Source organism: Sorex araneus, chromosome 5 (assembly GCF_027595985.1).
Source record: "Sorex araneus isolate mSorAra2 chromosome 5, mSorAra2.pri, whole genome shotgun sequence".
Lineage (NCBI taxonomy): Eukaryota > Metazoa > Chordata > Mammalia > Eulipotyphla > Soricidae > Sorex > Sorex araneus.
In genome coordinates this window covers 47,193,918-47,211,135 of record NC_073306.1, presented here as the reverse complement: position 1 = coordinate 47,211,135, position 17,218 = coordinate 47,193,918, and the positions used below count along the sequence as shown (strand labels likewise).

The window sequence follows — 17,218 nt, the reverse complement described above, 5'->3', positions numbered from 1 at the left end:
ATATGTAATTGCATTTGTGCCACAGCCATCCCACAGCATGGGGTTTGCCCCTCGAGGTGTTGAGGGGACCAGGTAGCATCCAGAGCTCATGCAAAATGTGCTCCAGCCCCTTCAGTCTCTCTTTAGCCCTATTTGCTTTGTTTCTGCGCTACAAAGTTCAAATAAGAATTTAAAAATGAGTGACATTATTTACAAATAGAAACTTTCTTCAAAGATTCTCATCAAGGGCAAGAGATAGAGTACATGGGTTAAGGCACTTGCCTTATTGAATGGGTAACACTGGTTTGATCCCTGGCACCGCTTATGGTCCCCTGAGTACTTCCAGGGGGTGACCCTTGAGCAGAGATCCAGGAATAGCCCTTAAGTACTGGCGTGAAGGCAAAGCTATGTCTTTTGGTCTTAATATGTTTGGTACCTGGAAGCTCAGGCCCAAATTGAATATCTAGGAATACCGAGGAAAGGATGAACTATTCTCCTGGCCACTGAGGCAGTTAATCCAAATCTGAAGACAAATGAGAAAAGTTAGTTAATATAACATGAAATCAAGTCAAACAAAGTTTGATACCAGTTTGTTAGTTTTATTGCTTTTGCACTATAAGTTCAGCACAGCAAGGTATTGATGTTAATTTCAGCACATTTGACAGCAAATGAACTCTTAATTCCAGTTCTAAGCTTTAAAAAGCATGATTTTAGAAACAAAATACGTTCCCTTGCAAATTATTTAAAAATATCACTTTCCCAAGTACATTTACTTATACCAAATGGTCGGTTCATTTTTGCCTTTTTTGGTGAAATGAATGGCTCAGTATTGGAAGGGGTGTCTTTCAAATGAGTGCTAGAAACCCAACCTGGAAACCTGCTCAGCGGGGCCCTTGGGTTGGTCCTATCCAGAAAAGACGCAGGAGCAAACTGTATAGAAAATAAAAACTTTATTTTTCAAGTTTATAAGATAGTTCCCATTACATATAACATTATGGTCAAGGACTCTACAGCCATGAATGCCCGCAGTCACATAAATAGATCCAGTCCTACCAATGCCTTCCTGCTACACTGGAGACGCCTGGAGTCCGGGGTTCGTGTTAGGAGCGGATGTTGCCGTAGGAACTCGCTTCTCAGTGCCCAGGAGCGCTCGAAGGAGCCTTGCATGTCAGAACTTCCTAACTCGGGGAAGAAGGGACAAAAGGCCTGCTGATGAGGAACAGGAGAGAGCTAGGTTTTTTCATGATTAAAAAAAGGATCTCAGATGGGGCTGGAGCAATAGCACAGCGGGTAGGGTGTTTGCCTTGTATGTGGCCAACCCGGGTTTGATTCCCAGCATCCCATACGGTCCCCTGAGCACCGCCAGGAGTAACCCCTGTGCATTGCCGGGTGTGACCCAAAAGCAAAAAAAAAAAAAAAGAATCAGAATGCAGATTTGGCTTCCACGGTAAGAAACCAGGGGAGTGCGAACTTTTAGATGAACGGGGAAACTGGTGTGAGAAACAGAAGCCAGTGGAAGGAGACCCTCACTACCCTCTGCAGGGACCCGGAGAGGCTGCCCTCCCGCCCTCCCCATCTGCTGCTAGTGCTCTCCCAGAAGGAGAATGGGGCTCAGCAGCACTGACACCTGCTCTAGGCAGTAGCATCTAGAAATTCCATGTGCGGTGGCTGGAGTTGGCCAATCTGATTCTACTTGGAGTTCTAAAGCTGCATTTGTATCAGCGGTGAATGAGCTGCAGCCTAAACGCTTCAGGACACTAGTGCTTTTGCCCCCAACTTGCCAAGCAGGAAATGGGAATGTCCCAAACCCAGTCAAAGGCCCAATAGGCACCTAAGCAGGCGCCTGGTCTCCTGGACACCCCCGGTGGCCCAGCCATGCTGGACAGGGTGATGCTAAGGCACAGTCAGTTTTACATTCTTAAGTCAAGCCACCTCTTAAGCCTGGGGCACACCCAACAGTGCCACGCCCTGCAGAGTGAGGGCGCAGCCTAGGGACCCTGCAGGGAATGGCTCTCCACGGGGCAAGAGGGAAGGCTTCCCCCTCGGCAAAGGACCCGCAACAGTTCCCAAGAGCGCTGGCACAGGTGAGCGAAGAGCACTGTGTTCCTGGTTCAGGTGCATCTCGGCAGTGGGCGTCAGGGCAGCTCTGGCTCCAGCCGGCCCCTCCCTGTGGTAGGTGGCACGACCAGAAGGGCTGAGACTGCCCCGTGCGGAGCGTTCTCACCTCATGACTCACTCCACGTTCCTTTGAAAGGCCCGCACTGGGCAGGAGGATGCGGTCATCGAAGGAGGAGTCCCGGCTCCTGTGCTAAGAATAAAACGCTTTTCCCGGAGGGTGGGCAGGGGGAACTATTTGCATGATGGGGGCGCCAATCCACACCCCGCCAGCCTGAAGCCTAGCACCAAACCCACAGGCTGCCTGAGTCCAGGGCAAGAAACAGCTAGCCTGCAGGGCCGGAAGGGCCCTCCTAGCCTTCTAGAAGGTAGAGCCGTCCTTGGGCAGTCTGCTGAGCACTGCTCAGGGAAGCCTGGCCCCAGCCTCTGCAAACAAGGCCAAGGAGGCAGCTAATGAGTCCTGACTCGAGGCCTCCAGAACCTGGTCCAGTCAGAGCAGCCCTGGGTGGAAGCAATGTGGACACCTGGCTGACCCCAGGACTGGACTGATCCTTCTGCTGCCCCATCTCTGGAAACGGAGATGCAGAATTGCTAGAAACAAGCCACTGGGGGTGGGGGTGGGAGTGGGGGGCCAAGGATGCCTCCTCTGGGCACTCACTTTGGTCCCGCGGCCTCTGTGCAGCTCTGGGATGTTTCCTGGCTGGGCAATGCCCTGTTGGCAGGAACGGGTGGGGCAGCCACAAACAGTTGGGGTGGGGGCTGGGTCTGGTACCAAGCACTGAGATGGGGCTGAGATGTTCCTGCATTTGGCCTAAAATGACACTTTCAGGCATCGAGTAGGGAGTCCAGCCCCCTCCTTTAAACCAGGAAAGTCTTTCTGCCTTCTGCTTTTCCACTCAAGAACGAGGGCAGGGAGAGAGCCCGATGGGTTCGTGCACACACTTTGTACACTGGACACCTGGGCATTGCACGGTCCCCGAGCACCGCAGGGAGCAGCCCCTGAGCACTGCTGGGTGTGTCCCAAAAACCAAAACCAACCCAGAATAACATGAGAGCAATCTGCTCTTGCTTCAGGCAGACTGGGCTGAGTCAATGTTCAGAATACCTTTTCCGAGACTTCATGGACCCCCATGGAAGTCGAATGCACTGGTAGTTTTGACTAAACTGCTATGAGTCTGGTATTAGACATGATTTAACTTCTTGGGTCTAAGGTCCAGGACGGGCTTGCATTGCATGGGGGAGGATGTGTGTGGCAGAGGCGGCGAAACGGGCAAGTGGGGGGGAGTATTGATGCCACAGAAGGGATGAGAAGGCTGTGGGGTGAGTGCCTGCTGGGAAAAGGTGCTTCTCGGAAGGAGGGAAAAATAACATCTTCCTGTCTCAAGAGCCAAAGAAGCCTTGGTCCCTTTGCAGCTTGCAGTGCGCCTCCAACAGTCTGTGAAGAAAAGAGCCCAGAGAAGGAGCCCCTTGGGCTGTGCCATTTGTTTAAGGGGAAAAAGGGGTTCGAAAGGGGACTAAGGCTTTCAGGACGGGAAATATCAAAGTGTAAAGTGAACCGGTGTCCAGTGCCCCACAGTGCAGTGACCCAGGAGATGGAGGAACAGGAAACCGTCCCAGAGGTGCCGCTGTCAGAGGTATTTCAGATGTTTCAGTGACCGTTTCTCCAGGGAACTTTACACACCACCTTCTTGCCAAGGAAAAGAAAGGGAGGGAAACCTGCCTCAGAGACCAGACCCTTACCTATAAAAGTAACACATACATTCACTGAGAATATGTCCTAGAGCTAAGGAGATTCTACAGACTGCAAGAGACGTCCTGCTGCGTGGACCCTTTCCCCGCAGTCACGAGCAGGTCTCAGTGTGGCCCCGGACTAAGAGAAGCATCTCTGTTCCCAACAATGTCCTTTGCTTTTTCGTCATTGTTTTTTTTAAAGTATAATACAAAACAAACAAACAAACAAAACCCCCCCAAGAATTAAAAGCACGGTGGCTGTGGGGAATCTGTTCCCTCCATCCAGCCGTCTCCTGCTCAGAGGAGGGTGAACGCAGGGCTACAGCTTCCTCCGCAAAAAGAAGCTTCATCCCTTGCAGCTGTTGGTTCTGATTGTGTTCTCGCCGGCATTCCGTGGAGAAAGGGGAAAGGGGGTAGGGGGGGGGGGGAGAGTTCCCAGGCGGTTCCGGTCTCTAGCCCCTTCGGGAGAGAGAAGCTCATGGGGAAGGTTCTTCATTCCAGTTCTTAGAGAAAGTCAAGCTCCAAAGCCTGGTGCAGGGATACGAGGTCGCCGTGGTTTGTGATCCTCCAGAAAGGCATGTTGTGCTGGGGGAGAGGGGGACAGTGGGTTAACGCCATTTGGGTGCTTCTGTTTTCCCACAGGCCTTCCTCCACACTTGGCTGTTACTCCTGCCCACCACCTACTGCTGTCCAAAAGGTCAGGGAAACTGCACACAGATGGACTCTGTACATGTCATGACACTTTATGAGGATTTTAAAGCAGGTTTCAGGAGCTGCATTACACTTTCTTGTAGGCGGTCAATTTCATCTATACATTTCAGAGCTACCTCATAACTGAGATGTACGTGCAGAGCTGGGGAAGAATCACTGTACTGTGTGGTGAATGTTATATCCAGAATACTATGCGATGCTCTGAAAGCCACATTTCATCCTGTATTTTGGTTTGTGGGGTGGAGGCTACTGCTGACTGTGCTTGGTGGGGTCAACTCCTAGTAGGATTCAGGGCACCACGCGGTGCAGGGGATCAACCTGGCCTCCTGCAGGCAAGGCACACACTCAGTGACCCAAAACCACTTTCAAAGGAACACTCTAAAAAATGCCAAATGTTACAACCATGAAGTTTGATGGTGACCAGCTCTGTTGATTGTCTTGTTCTCCCTGGTTTCGAGTTACCTGAAATATGTAAGTCCTAGAACATAGCTTGTTTGCTTTGGAGCTAAGTCCTCACAGTGCGGGTGGTTGAACTCAACTTTGTGCGTGCAAAACAAGGACTTCTGCATGCTCTCAGCCTGTCGACCCATCTCCCTGCCCAGAATGTTTTTGTTTGTTTGTTTCTGGGTCATACCCGGTGGTCCTCAGGACTATATGCATTGCCAAGATCAAATCAGCCACAAGCAAGACTGATCCCCTGAGCACTGACTGGAAAGTTTTTGAGCAGTAGGAGGAAGATGAGGAGAGGACTTAATACCTTGTAGAGGAAATGCCATTTTGGGGAAAAGTAACCCTCTCTTCTTTTTCTTCTCCCCTTGCCCCCCATGTATGGGACTGAAGCTAGGGCTTCAAATTAAGAGTCACTGAGCTGTATCTCTAGTCCTGTCCCCTTTTCTTTATGGGGACAAAGCCCAGGCCTTCATATATGCAAAGGAAGTACTCTACCCTTGGCTGCTTCACCCTTTTTTTTTTTTTACACCTTGGCCTTTGGAGCTTTCTTTTGTACCACTTTCCTAATTGCTTGATGCTCTCCCATATAAAATACTCCTTTTTTTAATTGGGGGGGGAGCCCAGTGGTACTCAGGGCTTATTCCCGGTGCAGCTGGGGGACCATACGTGGTGTGAGGTTTGAACCATGGTTGCCTATGTGCAAGGCAAGTGCTCTACCTGCTGTACTATCGCTTGGGCCCCAAGATACTCTTCTTTACCATGTTACCTGTTTGGCTGCAATTTCTTCATCTCGCCCATCTCCAATCACTACATACGTGACTTTCTTTCCAAACCGGGAAACAATTCTCTCAAAGCAGCTCTCCTTACCTAATGAGGGGGAAAAAAAAATTCCCTATTAGGATAGTTCTCCCTATCTTATTTTCAAAACCAAAGGAAAGGGTTTTGCTGACTTCATCCTTCTGTAAATCTAAAGAAAATTAGTGACAGCCCATGTACTTTGCTTGGTGAGAAATAGGGTCAGTAGCTAAAGATTCAGCACTTTAAAGCTCTAAGGCCCGTAAGCACTCTTTGGGAATCCCAAAGCTACCTGTGCCAAAACAAAATGCTTTTTAAATTTGTTTCTGGTCCATACTTGGCAGGGCTTGGGGCTTACTCCCAGTTTAGTGACGGGGTTTATGGCCAGGGTTCCTGCATGCAAAGCTGCCTTTGAGCTCTCTTCATCCCTTAGATTCTTTTTTCTTGTGGGGGCCACACCCAGCAATGCTCAGGGGTTACTCCTAGTCCTATCCTCAGAGATCGCTTCTGTTGGGGCTCAGAGGATCATATGTGGGACTAGGGATTAAACCCAGATCAGCTGCATGCAAGGCAAATGTGCTACCTGTTGTATGTCTCTACCCCTCTACTTTATAGCTTACAAAGTTGCCTTCAAGTTACTTTACATTTTATTAAAATAATGCAGTGTACTGTTCCTTATTTTACATATAAAATAGGACCCAAAAGACCAATAACTGACCCAGATCGCAAACAAGTTATAGCTAGATTTTGGGATCTTGAATCCAGGCTAGGCTTTTATCGCCATGATAAAATGAAAAAATTTTTTAGGGGATGCTCTTTTTTTTCAGAGGGAGGGTCACATCCAGTGATATTCAGGGCTTATTCCTGGCTTTGCTCAGGGATCACTCGACGACCCAGGTTCAATTCCCAGCATCCCATATGGTCTCCAAGCACCACCAGGGGTAATTCCTGAGTGCAGAGCCAGGAGTAACCCCTATGCATCACCAGGTGTGACCCAAAAAGCAAAACAAACAAACAAAAAAACCAAACACATAATAAATTTCAAGACCAGGATTTGTATTTTGTTTATGTAATTTTCTGTCTATGAAACCCTGATCCAGCTATGTTAACTATGAAGCTGGAACTGCCTTATTGATGATAAACATGTATATATAAATGTTATTAACCTTAGATATTATAATTGCTAAGCATTATTTATAATTTAAAGTGCTATTTTATATCTAATAGTATATGTAAATGTTATTTTATCTAATACATTGGATCTAACAGAGGGTCTGGTAAATGATAAATGTGCTGTAAGTAGGAAGTATTGATAGAAGGCCAGAGAGAAGAGATAGCATGGAAACCATACCAATTTTGGTAGCACTATAGATGTTTTCAATAGGAAATATTTCCCCTAGTCCGTATAGGAGAACCTTGGCCAGGGCTGGAACCAACTGAGTGGTAGTAATCAGAACATTCACACAATTCTTTCTAGAAGGGGGAAAGAAAAGAAAAGGTAAAGACCAACCTGGGAGAAAAAATTAAGTAGGTTAACTCTTTAACAGATATTAAAAAATACCCTCCAAGGACCTGGCTATGGTATTCACCCAGGGGCAGTGCTGCCGCTGCTCTGATCACCTCAGGCTTATTTTAAAGACAGAGACCCTGCGGGTACAGGGACTTGATTCTGGCCTCAGCGTCCCTTATAACCATTTTAGCTCACTGTACCTTGGAGCAAACACTACCAACCCATGCCACTGATATCACTTAGAGAAAATGGAGGTTTTCTGCTACAGTGCTATATATATATATACACATATACATATATATATACACATATGTATATATATATTTACAGTGCTATTTTATCTATATAAAATTTAGTCCATATTTCAGATACAATTTATTTATTTATTTATTTAGTATTTAGGCCACTACCAGCATTGCTCAGGGCTTACTCTGGGCTCTGTGCTCAGAAGACCCGAAGGTGTCAGTTTTACTGTTTAACAGGTCAAGGATCAGGAAGTTCAGATCCTGATGGAGGCAGCAGTCGGGTTATTGGTGTAACTACGACTGCATTTATTTCCTGGGCTAAGTTTTAAGCTGCAATTTGTTTAATCTACTTAGGGCACCCTTTTCTTTTTCTTTGGGCTATCCCTGGCAGTGCTTGGGGGTTACTGCTAGCTGTGTGCAGGGAACCCAGGTACAAGGGATGGAACCGGAACATCCCGCCTACTCTGCAATATCCTGGGTACATTTCTCTGAGAAGTTCTACACTTAGGACATTTGTGGTCTGTCTCCTATACATAGTCTTTGATGTTACTGATCTGTATTTTGGGCTGGAGGATATTATGGGTCACCAAATTTTAATTTTATGCATAAACAATCTTCTAAAACTTTTAGTTGTGACTTTTCTGTTAATCTTCCCCTGCCCTGAAAACACCCTTTATCATTTAAACGCCTTTCACCCCTATTATTACATTAGCGTATGCAGATCCTGCACGGAGGTCGAGAGTCCTAACCGAGTCATTTCCGTACCTGGACTGGATGAGAAGTAAGGACTTTAATGCGGTTCCTAACCAGGAATCGGTCAGAACTTCGATTTCTGCCCTTAGCCTTTGCAGAGCCTCCTTTCTCTGTGGACTAAGAAGACCTTCGGGAATAAAAGCAGATTCATTCATCAGTTCACAATACACTCTTGTTGATATGGAAGAAACAATTTCTAAGTTCAATTTTGAAACAGTGTGAGTCTTTGAAATATTATACTGAGCTAATCTGTTTCTCTTCTGGGTAAAACCAAGAGCAGCATTGTTCTACTTGAAACGGTTCCCCCTCCCCTCCCCTTCTTCCGTGTCTGCAGTGGTGCTGGGGTTCATGACAGCACAGCCCGGGGCCTGCGCTCCAAGATGCCGGGGAATGAACACGGGCCACACACGTACAGGGGAGATGATTCGACTTTCTTCGTCAGAATATTTTGCTAGGGTGTCACAACCTTAACTAAATCCGATTAAATAATGTGACTAGATTCAAGCTTGAGCCCTTTGGGGGAGTGAGGGTGAGGGTTGTGGTGTTCGGGGGTAGCTACTCTTGGCTCCGTGTTTTAGGGTCGTTCCTGGCAGTGCTGGGGGAGCAGGTCAAACTGGGACTCTCATGCCAAGCGCACGCACTGGCCCTCTGAGCTGCCTCTCTGGCCTTCACGTCTTTCCCTGACTGGTAACAATCTACAGAGGGGCCGGCACCCCTGTGAGTAGTCCTGTCTTAGAACCTGACATCGAGAACTGAAGGGGCCAAAACTGAGCAGTAGAGGTGGAAGTTCTCAGCCTTTCTTTCTTCTTTCCCGTACTGGTAATTGTGAAATCCTGGGTTCCATCCCTGGAGCCCCACCCCTATAGCCCCTCCACCAGATGAAAAGTATTCAAGTATTCTTCCAATCTTTCTGGAAAACAAAAGCCCACGGAGGGCAGGAGGCCTGCCTGGGGCCACACAGCCATTGGTGGCTCTTCCCTGGGGGGTCTCCTCATTCCCAAAGACGGTGCTGTGCTGCTACCCCCACTTAGAAGACATCAACCCAATTATTGCTCTTATAACGGCAAAGAATGCTAAGGGAAGTTCATGAAAAATGCAATTTCCTCCCAGAGGGTTTCAATTAACCATATTTTAAAAGTTAAAATGTTACTGTACTGATGACAATTCCACTTGCTAAGAAGACCAAAGCAGAAACAAGCAAATGGGGCCACATCAAACTAAGGAAGTTTCTGGGGGGGGTGAAGGTGGAGGGGGGAATAAGGCCTGAAGTAAAAATAAACTTAATTCGTTTGGTTTGGGGGCCACATCCGGCTGTGTTTAGGGCTTAATCCTGGCAGGGCTCAGGGGACCATATAGGGTGCTGACGATAACCTGGGTTAGCTGCGTACAGGACAAGTGGCCTGCCCACTATACCTTCTCCTGCTCCTACAGATACTCTTCTGAAAGGGAGAAAGTATTCACACATCTAAAACGGAACAAAGGGGCGAATAGCTAAGATATATAAAGCGCTCACAAAGCTCAATGACAGTAAGGAACCCCCATCGAAAATGGGGAGGGAGTGCCAGGAGGGGCAAAAAACAAAACAGGGAGAGAAGCTGAACAAATCCTTTCTCAAGACAAAAGATGCCCGATAGGCATATAAAAAATTGCTCACCATCAATGTACCATGAAAATTTGCATCTTCATGCAAATCAAAATGAGAATGAGGTATCTCACTCCAGTAAGAATAGTCTGTGTCAACAAACCTGCACACTGTGCAGGCGAGAACAAGGTGAAAAAGAAATTAATCACTATTGGTAGGACTGTGGTTTGCTTCAGCTTCTCTGAAAAACGATCTGGAGACTTCTCAAAAAAGGTAAGAATGGGATGGAGGGGCCGGAGCGATAGCACAGCGGGTAGGGCGTTTGCCTTGCACGCGGCCGACCCAGGTTCGATCCCCGGCATCCCATATGGTCCCCCAAGTACTGCCAGGAGCAATTCCTGAGTGCAAAGCCAGGAGTAACCCCTGAGCATCGCTGGGTGTGACCCAAAAAGAAAAAAAAAAAAAGAATGGGATGTAGAGATAGCACAGCGAGTGAGGCAGTTGCCTTGCATGCAGCTGGCTTGGATTCAATCCCCAGCATTCTATGTGGTCCCCCATGTCCACCAGAAGTGATCCCTAAGTATAGTCGGGAGTAAAGCTCTGAATACCACTGGGTGTGGCCCTCCTCCCAAAAATTATAAACAGAATTTCCTTATGACCCAGCATTCTACTCCTTGGCACCAATCCTGAGAACACTAAAACATTTGCTTGCAGGGACAAATGCACACTTGGTTCGCTGCAGAATTATTTACAGTAAGTAGGCAGGATCTGGAAACAATCCGAGTGCGCAACAACTGATGAGTGGATAATGAAACTGGTACATACGCAATGTGGAGTATTACTCAACTTTGAGAAAATATAAAATCTTGCAGTTAGCTGCTACTTGGATGAAATTGGTGGGTGTCCACCCTTGGCGCCATCTTGCCACATTTAACAGAGAAGCGGCCAGGCATTCTGGTGAGCAACGCGGCCCGGAAAATGCTCCGGACCCGAATTGGGGCCAGCAACACCGGGGAGCCGGACGGAGGAGGTGCAGCCAGCACACCTTCTCCAGATGGAGCCCTGGCGACACTAAGCAGCAACTAACAGGGCTCTGGGATTCGGGACTGGGACACATCTGAGCCGCGCGGCCGCGTTAGCAGCTGCACGACCTTTTCTAAAACCTGAAAACATACAGCCTTTTAATGGAAAACTAATTATCAAATGCTTCCTTTGTAGTAGGGCTCTTTCTTGGGGGGAAACTCCAACAACAATAGTGAGTTTTATGGAATGTAATCAAGGTAAAGAGAAAATGAAGTGAAATTCATCAGTTATACAGTTGGGGTGGGGGGCGGGGGGTATACTGGGGATTTTGGTGGTGGAATATGGGCACTGGTGAAGGGATGGTGTTTGAATATGGTATAACGGAGACATAAACCTGAGAACTTTGTAACTTTCCACATGGTGATAAAATAAAAAAAATTAAAAAAAAAAGAAATCGGTGGGTGTCATGCTAAGTGTCATGTCCATGTGCAACGTGGATAAAACTGACGTGAGTCAGAAGGAAAAAGACAAATACTGTAGGACTGAGCTCTTATGTGGTCTACAAAGAGAGCATGCAAGGGGGTAGGCGATCCTCAGTGGAAGAAACCCCGATACTGCCTGTGGAACTGTGAACTGCAGAAGCACAGCGGGTGGGAGAAGAGCCCTGAGGACAGTAGGGACACTCCGGTGATGGGCTGGGGTGGCAGTACCATTTACACTCACACAAAACTATCTGCCTACGGAACAACAATGCTGACACTGCTGCAAACTACAACAGCTCAATAACAAAGAACTAATTACAAGAAAGTTATCATGTCACAGCCTCAGGAGCAACTGCCAGGGCTGCCGAAGGAATTCCTGGAAAACAGAACACGGCTGCACGCGCCACTCACCACCCACGTTGCTTTTATGCTTATCGTAGATTTCTCGAACTTTTCGGTAGCGGAAAGCCAGTTTCCTCATCCAGTCCACACCTCCCTGGACGCCTACAGAGGAGCCATGGCTGCCGCTGCCTCCTGAGCCACTGAAGCCGTCGGTTGAGAAACTGTAGTTGCTGCAACAAGAGTGAAGAATGGGATGAAAACGTCAGGCCACGTGGCAGATGACAGTCACCTGGGACTCAGCCCCACTCCCGGCACCTGACACCAGGGTTAATGGCTCCGAGACTCTCCTCTCTCACTCTCTTGTCAGAGACTATCTCTAGAGTCTTTACTCTCACCTTTACTACATTCCTCCTCCAAAAAAAAAAGGGGGGGGGGAGGGAGAAAGAAGCACTTGGAACCATTCTAACCAGCATTTCCTGAAGGAGGTTCCGGAGACAATTATCTATGTGTCACAGAGCATTCTACAGTGGAAAAAAAATAACGTGTATGAACTTTCTGTGTCTGGACAATAATACACATGATAACTGCACCTATGCAAAAATAGAGCAAATATGTGAAAAAATAATGGATTCAACTCAAAACATGAATAATAGCAAGGTAACTGGAATGTTCCTCGGAGATCCGTTTTCTTAGGTTCAGGGTCACCAAGAAAGCAATAAATTCCATCCTATTCCTCTCCGATGACTGGCTCTTTGGTCAGATACCGTTGGAGGATACCCTTGGATGTGGTGGATGTGGTGCCTTAGAGACTAGGTTTCTCCAGCCTCCTTGTGAACTTGCCCTGAAAGAAGTCACCAAGCACCTCAGGACACTCAGGCACAAGTAGTGAGGCTCGGGGCTCCTGCCTCTCACACGTGATGTTTGGGAGTGTCAATCAACCCTTCGGATGATCACTTGTGTGGGGCAAGACTGTTTTCGAGGTTATAGACTCAAAGCCACCCTAGCTAAGCCACTCAAGTTCCTGACCTATAGGAACTTAGAATGTTAAATATTTGAGATTAGAAATATTTACTGTTTTAAGCTAAATTTGGGGGATTTGTTATACAAAAATTAATAACTATGTAACGGCTATGTAGGCTACAAGGAATCAATACTTCCTAAGTCAAGATGTCACTTAAAAATGACTTCCCAGGGGCTGGAGCAGTAGCACAGCGGGTAGGGCGTTTGCCTTGCACACGGCCGACTCAGGTTCGATCCCCAGCATCCCATATGGTCCCCTGAGCACCGCCAGGAGTAATTCCTGAGTGCAGAGCCTGGAGTAACCCCTGTGCATCGCCAGGTGTGACCCAAAAAGCAAAAAAAAAAAAAAAAAAAAAAAAAAAAAAAGACTGCCTGTCGTGCTCAGAGCAGACTACAGACTGAACACATTGGCCACCCAAGACCTCCATTACTAACCACAACGCCTAAAGGGAGGGAGGAAACAGAGGGGAATGCCCTGCCAAAGAGGCAGGGTGGGGAGGGGGGGTGGGGGAGATGGGGTGGGAGTGGGTGGGAGGGATGATGGGTCACTGGTGGAGGGATAGATACTCAAGCTGTATATGACTGAAACACAAGCATGAGAATATGCAAACCTGAAAAAAAAAATGACTGGAGCGATAGCACAGCGGATAGGGCATTTTCCTTGCATGTGGCCGATCCGGGTTCGATTCCCAGCATCCCTTATTGTCCCCCAGCACCACCAGGAGTAATTCCTGAATGCATGAGCCAGGAGTAACCCCTGTGCATCGCCAGGGGTGACCCAAAAAGCAAAAAAAGCAAAAAAAGACTAAATACTGCCCAAATAGTGGGGATGGAAGATGCATGCTGAAAGTAGACCAAGGACCAAACATGATGGCCTCTCAGTACCTGTATTGCAAACCATAATGCCCCAAAGTAGAGAGTGAGTAAGAAGGAAGGTACGGGTGGGATGGGGTGGGGGTGGCGGGAGGGACACTGGGAACATTGGTGGTGGAAAATGTGCACTGGTGGAGGGATGGGTGCTCGATCACTGTATGACTGAAATTCAATCATGAAAGTTTGTAATTGTATCTCCTGGTGATTCAATTGAAAAAAAAAAAAAAGACTGCCCAAGGGCCAGGGATATAAATCAGGGGTTTTGCCCCGTAGGCAAGAGGCCCTCAATCCCCAGCACTGCCAAAACAAAATAAACTGGTTCATTGTGGGGGACAGCAGCCAGGGCATTTACCTTGCACAGAGCCAACCCAGGCTGAATTGCTGGCACCCCATATTGTCTCCCAAGACCTGGCAAGAATGAATCCTGATCACAGAGCCAGGAGTAAGCCTCGAGCACTGAATGTATGGCCCAAAACAAAACAAAAAATGCTTCCAGAATTAGAAAGAACCTAGTTCAGTCAAAAGTTAAAACAGATGGGGCTGGAGCAATAGCACAGTGGGTAGGGCGTTTCCCTTGCACGCGGCCGACCCAGGTTCGATTCCCAGCATCCTATATGGTCCCCTGAGCACTGCCAGGAGTAATTCCTGAGTGCAGAGCCAGGAGTAACCCCTGTGCATCGCCGGGTGTGACCCAAAAAAAAAAAAAAAGTTAAAACAGTTTGTAAAGTCTGAAGTTGCTTTTTTGGTGCCACACCTGGTGCTTGGGGTTGCTTCTGGCGGGGGCAGCATGTACTCTAGCACGCTGAGCTATCTCCCTGGTCTTCTCAGACTGCATTTCCTCGTTAACTATGTTTGACCCTTGTCTCTCCTCTTTAACAGACTATCTGCTCTCTTAGGGCTTAGTAATCGGAACTGAATGAGTGTCTTGCACATAACAGGTGCATGGATGTTTAAGCCATCATTTTTTTTTTTTAATCACCTCAAGTCTTGGCCATTGTCATCAGAAGCCACATCTTCCACATGTACCTGGTCACACTCCTGTTGAAAGAGAAAACCACACATGGTTTCAGTTCAGGGAGCTGAGTGCTATCGACCACGACCAACCAGAAGTACTGCGGGAACCGCGGGCTGACGGAACACTGTGGGCTTGTTCACGTGTGGAGGGGCGCGCTCAGCCCTTGTCCTCCAGATGTTTTAGAGGAGCTCAGTCTCACCCCACCATATTCGGGAAAGTTCCCTTAGCCAGCCTGGTCCTCACTTACGCTCCATCTCAACAGTTCACTCTTCCGACAGCTCATGGTTACTCTGAACTCACAGATAACGTCCTGGTGTCTTCGTCCTACGCTAGAACGTAAGTCCCGGTACACTGTAGGCCTCTACGGTGAGGAGCCCTATCCGACACACCCCCGTTGGATCCCCGTAGTCTAGTCTGCTGCGGTATGTATCCAAGACATTTTTGCAGACGAAAGGGGCTGCTAAGAGCGCAGTGCCAAAACTGAGAGTGGCTGGGACAGAAACTTAAAAATCAGAAGTCTTTCTTCTGGAAGAGATCTTGGTCAGTTTTCTGGGGTCCTAAATGTCCAAGAGCATACGGTAAGCAGACAGTAGAAAGGGAAGACTGAGGCTGGGGCCAGCACATTCAAACCCAAGAACCTTTCACCAAGCCACGCTATTATGAAAATCCACCCGGTGCCTGGCTTGAGAGTCACTTGTGTGGCAGGACTAAGGCACTGCTGTGATGTCCAGCAGAATCCTCTGGGGAAGCTTTAAAAAAAAAAAATTCTATTCTTGGGTCTATTCTATCCCAGAACTCATTGATTCAGTTTGCCTGAGAGTGAAGTCCCAGAATTTTCATTTTTAACAAGGTGACCAGGTGATTCTTAGGCCCCCTGACATTGAGAACCACTAACCTGGGGGCGGGGAGGGGGGACAGGAACACATTCAGGTCAAATTCTTCACAGAACTTTCAGTCCTGAGTGAGGACTCTATCTAGAAAATCATTACAAATATAGTTTGGCAACAAGACTGGCACAGATTAGGTTTCCATAAAGGTTTGCTGAATAAAAAACTATGAGGTTATAACTTAGCAACCTGGTAACTGGAGGGAACATGAAAACACAGAGACAAAAGGATGGGAGTTTAGAGTCCTAAAATTTAACCTGCTGGAGAATGATCTGCCGAGTAGAACTAGGTGGTACTTAAAAGAAATAGGATTATTTTGTGTTTAGGTCATTGCTATCTTTAAAATTTCCCTACAAAATAGAAACTAAGCAGATTGCATAATTCAAAACTGAAAAAATCAGCATGTGACAAGTGTGTCGACACCTATCCACATGTCACAGAAATGCTTTCCACTCCTGAGTTACAACAACCATTAGTGGTTTCTTATATAGGCAAACTTTTCCCCTAAACTTGGACCTTCTTTCTGTCCTGTGTTCTTTCCACTACACCATGTTCATTTCAAAGGTGAAGTCAGATGTCAAATAAAAATTATTTCACCAAGAAGCTCTGTCTTTTCTCTTTTCCTTATACCCAACTATAAAATAATTTTGGACATCAAAGTTAATGGGCTGGAGCAATAGCACAGCGGTAGGGCCTTGCACTCAGCCGACCTGGGTTTGATTCCTCCGCCCCTCTCGGAGAACCCGGCAAGCTACCGAGAGTATTTCGCCCGTACGGCAGAGCCTGGCAAGCTACCTGTGGCATATTCGATATGCCAAAAACAGTAACAAGTCTCACGATGGAGACGTTATTGGTGCCTGCTCGAGCAAATCGATGAGTAACGGGATGACAGTGACAGTGATCAAAGATCATGGAAGATGAACAGCAGCATGTATAAATACAGTAAGTGAGTGCAACTATTTACAGATCTGATGTCAAAAGACTTTTTTTGTGGTGAATCAAGAGTTTTTTTCTAATTAAGAAATTTTTCTTCTTTTGGTTTTGGGGCCATACCCAGCAATGCTCAGGAGTTACTCCTGGCTCTACACTCAGTAAATGCCTTACCCATTGTTCAACTGCTCTGACTCCCAACAAGATAGATTTTTACTGAATAGAATTTTCTTAGGAAGATGTGAAAGAAGAGAGAGAAAGGAAATATGTGTTTATCAGAGAAGATGGGCTTCTCCAAAGTGAAAAAAAAAGCAAGCCAGCAAAGATACGTGATCAAGGGAGAGCATGGGCCTGAGGGTGACCTCTCGCTACCGAGCCTGCCCAAGCCCGTGTCCTCTGAGTACAGTAAGCACGGGCAACAATACATAGCTCCTGCGCGAAAATGGTTCAATGAGGCATAGAGACATTTTTAAATGCTTACCTCCAAGTCATTGAAAAATAGATGTGTATCAGCCACTTCAAAAATCATTTCTTCCATTGTTAAACCTGAGCCAATCACTACAGTTGGATCCTGGAACACAGCAAGAGGAGAATCTTGCGTCACATCGATGCATGCACTTTCATTACACATGCTGGGCTCTACCCACATTCACCTGATATGTATGTATCTTCGTAGTATCTAATTCTTGCATATGACCCAGGGTCTATACATGCAGGGCCGTGCTCTGCCACTGAGCTACATTTCCAGGGCGAATTCTGATCTTTAAAATTTCAG

General features: G+C 47.2%; 1 protein-coding gene across 4 annotated transcripts in view; it reads right to left on the bottom strand.

The window, feature by feature from the left end:
* Positions 1-912: 912 nt before the first annotated feature.
* EYA3 (EYA transcriptional coactivator and phosphatase 3) overlaps positions 913-17,218 on the bottom strand; it is a 94,169-nt gene continuing 77,863 nt past the window's right edge. For all 4 annotated transcript variants that reach the window (XM_004603505.2, XM_004603506.2, XM_055138394.1 and 1 more), the window contains 7 exons: positions 16,925-17,014; positions 14,591-14,649; positions 11,788-11,948; positions 8,302-8,416; positions 7,133-7,254; positions 5,753-5,853; positions 913-4,410 (listed from right to left, as the gene is read on the bottom strand). In XM_004603505.2, coding sequence (XP_004603562.2) covers positions 4,330-4,410; positions 5,753-5,853; positions 7,133-7,254; positions 8,302-8,416; positions 11,788-11,948; positions 14,591-14,649; positions 16,925-17,014 — 729 coding nt within the window. In that variant the 3' untranslated portion in view covers positions 913-4,329. The remainder of the gene's footprint in view (positions 4,411-5,752; positions 5,854-7,132; positions 7,255-8,301; positions 8,417-11,787; positions 11,949-14,590; positions 14,650-16,924; positions 17,015-17,218) is intronic.